This window comes from Xenopus laevis, chromosome 3S (genome assembly GCF_017654675.1).
Source record: "Xenopus laevis strain J_2021 chromosome 3S, Xenopus_laevis_v10.1, whole genome shotgun sequence".
In the NCBI taxonomy this organism is placed as follows: domain Eukaryota; kingdom Metazoa; phylum Chordata; class Amphibia; order Anura; family Pipidae; genus Xenopus; species Xenopus laevis.
In genome coordinates this window covers 49,503,394-49,511,563 of record NC_054376.1, presented here as the reverse complement: position 1 = coordinate 49,511,563, position 8,170 = coordinate 49,503,394, and the positions used below count along the sequence as shown (strand labels likewise).

Here is an 8,170-nt window from a genome sequence, read left to right as displayed (position 1 = left end):
ATTTGCAACCGGTGTAACATTCCATATTTGTAGTGTATAAACTACACGCCTTGGAATTAATGCAAACAGGAACTAAACTGACAAAGAAATAAAAGTGCACCTGTGCATCAGCATTGCACTTTATGCCTCAATAGTAGGCAAGTCCATGTGGTTCTGCAGATTTAATCAGTATTGCTGTGTACCTGTTTAACTTGATAACATGCATACAGTGTAGTTCATACTTCTGCATCTTACAGTACAGATATGGTGGATATCCTACCCCAGGTGCTTGTTTACTGTAAGCTTAGGGGCAGTGGCACACTCTGCTATTTCAGGAGATCAGCCGACCAGCGACAAATCGCTTCTTCTTCGGGCAATAGATCTCCCCGAATTGCCTTCCTGCCAGCTAGAATGTAAATCCCCGGTGGGATGGCACTCGGATCACTTCGGCTTTCTGAAGTCGCCCGAGGTTCCCTTGCGAGGCGACTTCGGAAAATAAAGCGTTCCAAGTGCCATCCCTCAGGAAGTATTAAACTGAAAATGCAAAGCTGTTGTTTGTATGTATGTTGGGTATATGGACTATGATTTATATATCAGTGCATCCATACTTTCCCATTCCATAAGCAGTCTAGTTGTCCGAGTACTGACATCACAATTTTGATTTGCAGTTGGTCACCTTGACTACTCAGTCTCCACACTCATCCCTATGTACAGTGTCGGACTGGCCCAACGGGATACCAGGAAAACTCCCGGTGGGCCCAGGTGTCAGTGGGACCTCTTGCTTCTAAACATTTGGCATATTTCCTATTTCGTCTTATGTGCATCTGCAGATACAGGCATGAATAGTGTGAAATTCTGAGCATTTTGGAGCTGGAAATCTTGCCTAATTTAACACCTATGAGGTTAGGTTTGGCCAAAGGTACAGCAGTCCAATAACATATTGTCTTCAGCTCCTTGTAACTACAGAGGAAGCAGACCCTGTGGCTCCTGGGGAACCCAGGAGGTATAGGGGCCCCATAAGGCCCTAATTCATGTACAATTTCCATACATATTGGAAAAACAGGTCAACCTTTAGACATTTTGGGGCTGTAGAGACCAGGGAAAGGGTTGGCAAAGAATTAACAGGTGATGCCAGGGTGACAGGGTACAGGAGCAGGAACATGGTTGTGGTGCCAAAGGAAACAATAACATCATACAATAAATAATATTTACTTTACTGGCTTACTTGATGGTAGAACAATGCCTATTGTAAATTCTAAATATCAAATTAAATACCTTTTAACGTCTAATACCTGTGTGCAGGGTCGGACTGGGGGGACCGGGGCCCACCGGGACTGCTGGTCCAGGGCCCCCGCCCCCCTACTGCGCGCATGCGCGAGCGCACTTCTCGGCGCGCAAGCGCCGATACGCATGCGCAAGCGCCGATGCGCATGCGCAAGCGGTGATGCGATGCGCATCGCCGAAAACTTTTTAAAATTTTTTTATACTATTAGAGGGGGTCTGGCCCGGCGGGGGCCCACGAGGGTCGGGGCCCACCGGGTTTTTTCCCGGTGTCCCGCCGGGCCAGTCCGACACTGCCTGTGTGACATATCAGGGTTAAATTATACTTTAAATAATAAGCCTAAAGGCTTTACCAGTGTCAGACTGGTCCACTGTGATACCAGGAAGATGTCAGTGGGCCCTCATGCTGCTAAACATTTGGCCTATTTCATGGCCATTCCCTATTTCTATGAGAACAAAGAGGCTAAATAGATGGAATAATAGATTATAGTATGTAAAGAAAAGAGACTAAGAGAATAGAGGTTGAGTGAGGAGATTGGTAATAATCAATATCTAGTCTAACATATTTGCTAGATTATCATCAAGTTAATATTCTGTTACAAATTGTTTGCAATCCACACGGAACTGTTTCCACAGCTAACAGGAAACCTTAACCGGTAATCCAGTGACTTTGAATGTCGGTTACTTTCTTATGGGTCAACTTTTCTTTTAAAGTATTGTGTAACCATTGGTAAAGCAAATACTCAAGTAATGTTATATTTTATGAATGTTTATTTTTGTGAAAATGTTCATAATCCGACACTGGCCTTTAGGGTAGGACTCCACAAACGTCCACAAAATATCCAAGCCAGTTATACCCTTAATGGGACTGCACTAGGCAAATCCATTATGGAAAAGGACCTTGGAGTCCTTGTAGATGAGAAACTTGGCTGTAGCAAGCAATGCCAGTCAGCAGCATCAAGGGCAAATAAGGTCTTGAGCTGTATTAAAAGGGGCATTGATTCACGGGAGGAGGGGGGTCATTCTTTCACTTTATAGAGCACTGGTAAGGCCCCATCTAGAATATGCCATACAGTTTTGGTCTCCATCACTCAAACAGGACATTATTGTATTAGAGAGGGTACAGAGAAGGGCAACTAAGCTGATAAAAGGTATTGAAAATCTTAGCTATGAGGAAAGACTGGCCAAATTGGGGATGTTTACGCTGGAGAAGAGGTGCTAACGATAACTATGTATAAAAATATAAGGGGATAGTATAATAACCTCTCTAATGCTTTATTTACCAGTAGGTCTTTCCAGCTGACACGAGGTTTCCAATTAGAAGAAAAGAGGTTCCAGCTAAATATTCAGAAGGGGTTTTTTACAGTGAGAGCTGTGAAGATGTGGAATTCTCTCCCTGAATCAGTGGTACAGGCTGATACATTAGATAGCTTTAAGAAGGGGTTGGATGGTGTTTAGCAGGTGAGGGAATACAGGGTTATGGGAGATAGTTCATAGTACAAGTTGATCCAGGGACTAGTCCGATCCAGGGACTCCCATTTTGGAGTCAGGAAGGAATTTTTCCCCCTCTGAGGCAAATTGGAGAGGCTTCAGATGTTATTTTTGCCTTCCTCTGGATCAACTGGCAGTTAGGCAGATATAAAAAAAAACTAAAAGGTTGAACTTGATGGACGTGTGTCTTTTTTCAACCTTACTTACTATGTTACTATGTTACATTTTGTCGCAGCATGTCGGATTGTGCCAAAAACGCTGGTGGAGTCCTACCCTTAGACTGTTCTATGCTTATATATACAGTTGCATTTAGGGTGATCGTAAATGGGCAAATTGTCTTTGCTGTATGTTACAAATGTCAGCACCCTGTAACTAGATACGTTGTTAGGGTCTGTGCATATATAATGGATTCACCACTCACACGTCACAGAGCTAAAAAAGACTGATTATACCCCAGATGCAGCTTTAAAGTTGAAGGACAGTTCCCTGCTGAGGATACCACCCAGCTGCACCCAAGAGGAGTCTCCCCAACAATTCATTCGTGTCATGCTGTGACTTATATGTGAAAACCTGAACATCTGACACACCGCTGCCATTTAACTTTATAACGGGATCTTGGGGGTCATAGAAAGTGACAGTTTCTACCTCAGTATTTCAACGCCTTCATTTTGTCTATGGTTTTTGTTATTCAACTGATACGATGTGGGTTCCAGTGTTAGGTCATGGAATGCAGCTTTAATTAAGTGGAGAGAACTGTGGGGGGTTAAACAGGTGTAAGAAACCGCACATACACAAGACCCACTAAAACTGTTCCCTGTGTGGTGAGTCGACTCTAAGCGCCTGTCACAGTAGCAGCCTCACCCCTCTCACATACTACTCACTATTATTGTACGAAGGCCACGTGATGCCAACGCTCCGCTGTGATTGGTTTCTGCGTGACTCGGCGCTTATGCCCCGCCCTTCCTCCGCTACTTTAAAAGGGAGCCTGCCCCTCCCTCAGACAATACTAGAGAGCGGCTAACACAATGCAGAAGGTGGCTGGTCCCATGAAGATCCACGTCGAGTACTGGTAAATCATCGCTCTATTGCACAGGCATTCTGTCTCACTCTATGCATAATACACGCAATGGGTTTGTATTAACCCATCTTTGCTCTCTATGGATCAATCCATTACAGCAGGCACTTGATTATATATGAAATGCCGGGGAGGATGGGGTGAAACGGTTCAAAACCAAAAAAACGGTAGAGCAGGCGCTGGAATGAGCAATCTAACAGCAGGCACAATAGTAATGTCTTTATTGTGTCATTATTGCAACCTTCGTGTTCATAGGCTGAGCCTAAATACAATTACATCCCTACATTTAATCTGGCTTTAAATGTTCCTGTGGGAATTGAAAAGTGGAATTTGTTGAACTTTCTGTGATAAGTGTGGGGACAATGTAGCCAGCTGTTATCTGCTGCATGATGATACATTGTCTCATGAGTCAGGGCCAGCAGTGCAGATAATACAGACACAAGATACTTTCAGTAGCAGTTTCACTTTAAACACAATGAAAATCTTTAATTAAAGGAGAAGGAAAGCTACGGAGGCAGTTTATTGCCAATAGATTAGCTGCAATAGTGCAAGCTAGAATGCTATATTTATTCTGTAGAATGTTTTACCATACCTGAGTAAAAAGCTCTAGAAACTCTCTGTTTGTTTAGGATAGGAGCTGCAGTATTAATGTGGTGTGACATCACTTCCTGCCTGAGTCTCTCCCTGCTCTGGGCTCAGATTACAGTAGAGAAGGGAGGGGAGGGGGAAGAGGAGCAAACTGAGCATGCTCTTGCCCAGGGCAATGAGGTTTAAGCTGAAGGCAGGAAGTCTGATACAGAAGCCCATGAGTACACAATAGAAGGAAAGAAATGCAGTGTTTCTTTTGACAGGGTACTCAGAGCAGCACTACTTTGGGGGTTTACTGGAATATTTAGATGGATCTTTCTGATAAGGCTTACTTAGTTTTAACCTTTCCTTCTCCTTTAAATCCTGATCCTGACATCCAAAGTGCTGTCTTACCTTTACATGTTCTATTCTTTTCTGCTCCTCCACTAATTCCCTCTTCACACTGATTTGGGACTTGTAGAGCTCCGACCCTTCCCTGGAAATCCTCTCCACATTCCGTTTCCCCATCCATCTCCCAACCATTCAGCTGTTACATTATATCCATCTCTTATGAAAACAAATCAAGGTGATCAAACACAGGCCAGTATGTATAGTATTTCAGCTAACCGGCTCATTAATGGATGAGGATAAATCTACATCTTTGGGCATTTTTTATTCTGTTTGTTTGGGCCAAACAAGTAAATGACTGAAACATCTAGAAGAGAAAAAGTGCTGCTCCTCTTCACTTCCTATTGTCCGACTGATCCACTAGGATCATCTGTTTAAATGGTCCCTCAGCTGGCAGATCGTATGGCTTTACCCTCTCCTAGTTTAGCATTCCTTCACAATACACCGTAAGCCTCTTCCACCTGTAATACTTTAGGGAAGGGATATTTTATTTAAAGGGTAATGAAAATTTAAATATAAGCTTCATCACACTAAAAAAGAAACTTTCTAAATACATTCAATTAAATATTCTGCATAGTTTATATTCACTATCCCTCTCTCAGCATCTGTTTCTCTTCATTCTGTCTTCATGCAGCAGTTGGGTGTCCGATGAATGATCCAACATATCTTTCCTAGCAGATGTATTAGAGCTCACTCAAATAACGGATTCCACTAAAAACCAAATAACTGCCAAATTCTGCATGTAGAGAGACATGATAGCCTGGTGATTTTAATAGAGTGAGCTCTGATACATCTACTAGACAAAAGGAGACCCCCTATATAATATATTGGATTGAACTGTCAATGACTATCTGACGCCCAACTGCTGCATGAAGACAGAATGAAGAGAAACTGATGCGGAGAGAGGGATAGTGAATATAAACTTGATTTCAGAAACTGTACAGAATTGTATTGGTTATATTTAGAAAACTTATTTTAGTATGCTGAAGCTCATATTACATTTTAATTTTTGTGATAGTTTGTAATGTTTTTCACATATGAGACTCCAACTGCTTCACAGTAATTTAAGGTGCAATGATGGGTGCACTAAGTATGCAGGGACACCATGAGATTTGCTAAAGGGAACAGATCCAGCATGAAATCCCACATCAATATCAAGACCAACTCTGCCTTGTTACTTGTTGCTACATCTTTGACTTGTTGACTCCGGCTCTTGCCCAACCCTGCATCTAGTGTCACACCCTTTCTCCTTTTAAATTACAAGCTCGAATGTACAAGATCCTTTTTCACAGGCTAACCGGTTATTGTACTTGTGAATTTAGACAATGAAAATGTCTGCGCAGCTTTCTGGTTGCACAATTCTCCAACTTTTAGAGGCTTTAAGAAGAATTCCAAGCAGAAATATTGGAGCCATGTAGAAAAGAAAACACTGATTAAAGATCGTTTATTGCAGGTGATTCATTTGGAAATGAGTTAAAGTAAACTAAGTTGGCCCGTTGTTTATTTTTGCATCTTTCAGTGGAAGTTGAGGGTATGCGGCCCATTATCAGGAGCTTGCGTCTGAGATCCAGGAGCATGTGACTGATGTGGAGATCGCTGGTGGTGTAGGAAGATCTGGTAAGAAACTCACCGTAGTCCTCTGTTTCTTCTTTTACTCCTGGGGATGTTGTAGGATGTAGTATGACGGCTGGAAATGACCTGGATTGTGCATGTATAAGCAGTACTTAAAGGGGACCAGTCTCCTTAAGAAATCCAAATTCTTTTCTAATTGAGCAAAATAAACTTTACATACATTATAATATTTAAATTTGGGTTCTTTCAGTCCTGAATTTACACAAGCACAGCAAGCAGGCAGGAGCCATTTTCTGGACACTTAAGACAAATTGTGTATCCCCTAAAAAATTGCATGCATCAGAATGGGGGACCTAATGCCCATACACAGTACCCTTCCAAATTAGTGTTAGGAGGGAGGGGGAATGTGGACAGCTCAGATATTTAAACACTTTTTAACTGGTATGGATGCTTAAATGAAAAAATAATTTGGGTTCCATGTTTAATTTGCAAATCACCTTTATTATACAGCTTTTTATGTGTAGGTGACTTGTCCACTTTAATATTTATTCCTTTATATCTGGTTAATCGGAATTCTATTCACACACATTCATTTTTCTCACATGCTAACCAAGCAATTGATCTTCTCTTCTTCTTCAGGGAGCTTTGAAATCACAGTAAATGGGGCGCTGATCTTTTCAAAACTGGAATGTGGTGGATTTCCTTATGGAGAAGATGTAAGTCTGCAGGGTGGAACACTTGTATTAGTTGTGACATTGCTTATAATACTCTACCTGTGCGGTTATTCATGTAGTTATGTTTAATCGGTTTGTTATAGGATGTATTCTTCTGGAGCACTTTCTTGTAGTGGGGTTAATCTTAAATGCAAGTTGTGGGTGACTGGGGGTGCCATGAGAGGGGGCCCCAATACTGGAAGTATCACAAGACAATAGGGAGTGTTGACGTCTGGACAAATGCTCAGAGAAGAGTTGGAGAAATGAAATGTATGAAGGAGGGTGGCCTAAATGTGTGATGTTTTATGTTTGTAGATTGTGGACATCGTGAAGAAAATTAAGGAAGGCAAAAGCGTAGAGAAAGCAACTAGGAACAAGAAGACTTGCTCCATCCAGTGAGGTGCATGATGGAAGGAAGAGTGAAAATCTGACTGGATTACAGGCTGGAGCAGGTTCTGTTAATGACTGGTTTTCTCAAAAGTTAGAGAAAATCACGAGCAATATTAGAATCTGTTACCCTCGGCTGTAATTCATCAATAACTTCAATAAATCATCTTTTTCCACTTTGGGTACTTGTTGATGTCCATAACTATCCACACTGACAAATCTTATGCAGTGGCAGGTTTGCTTCCTTGTGCTGAGTAAATACGGGCCGGCACGCAAAAGGGTTTGGGCAGTGATGTAAATGAGGGGGCGGGGCTGCCATTATAAACTAAATTGTGTTGAGGAAAGAGCTGCTAATTGGAAGGTGGATACAGTGGTCCAAAAAAGTTGCTAAAAATGAATTGTCAGGGTTTTTTTTTTTTTTTAAATGGTGCTCCAGCAAAATTCTGCACTGAATTTTTTTTTTTTTTTCAAAAGGGCATACAAGTTCTTTTTCTTTTTAAATTTGACAAGTTTTCTGCAAGTTTTGAATTATCACTTCCCCTTGTCTCCCAGCAGAACTATAAGCAGGTAATAAGAAAGCAGCACCCTGACACTTCTGCTGTAGGATTTGCTGCTCTCAACCTGTATTTTATTTATTTCTGCAGGCTGAGAGAAGCTGATCCACACTGTGCCCAGCTCCATTGTTCTGTGCTGAAAA

At 41.8% G+C, this 8,170-nt stretch overlaps 1 protein-coding gene across 1 annotated transcript; it reads left to right on the top strand.

Annotated features, from left to right (window-relative positions):
- The first annotated feature begins 3,691 nt into the window (after positions 1 to 3,691).
- On the top strand, positions 3,692 to 7,654 carry selenow2.S (selenoprotein W 2 S homeolog). Its single transcript, NM_001354771.1, has 4 exons — positions 3,692 to 3,820; positions 6,321 to 6,418; positions 7,013 to 7,089; positions 7,402 to 7,654. The coding sequence occupies exons 1-4, from the start codon at positions 3,777 to 3,779 to the stop codon at positions 7,483 to 7,485; spliced, it is 303 nt and encodes a 100-aa protein (NP_001341700.1). The 5' UTR covers positions 3,692 to 3,776; the 3' UTR covers positions 7,486 to 7,654.
- The last annotated feature ends 516 nt before the right edge of the window (positions 7,655 to 8,170 follow it).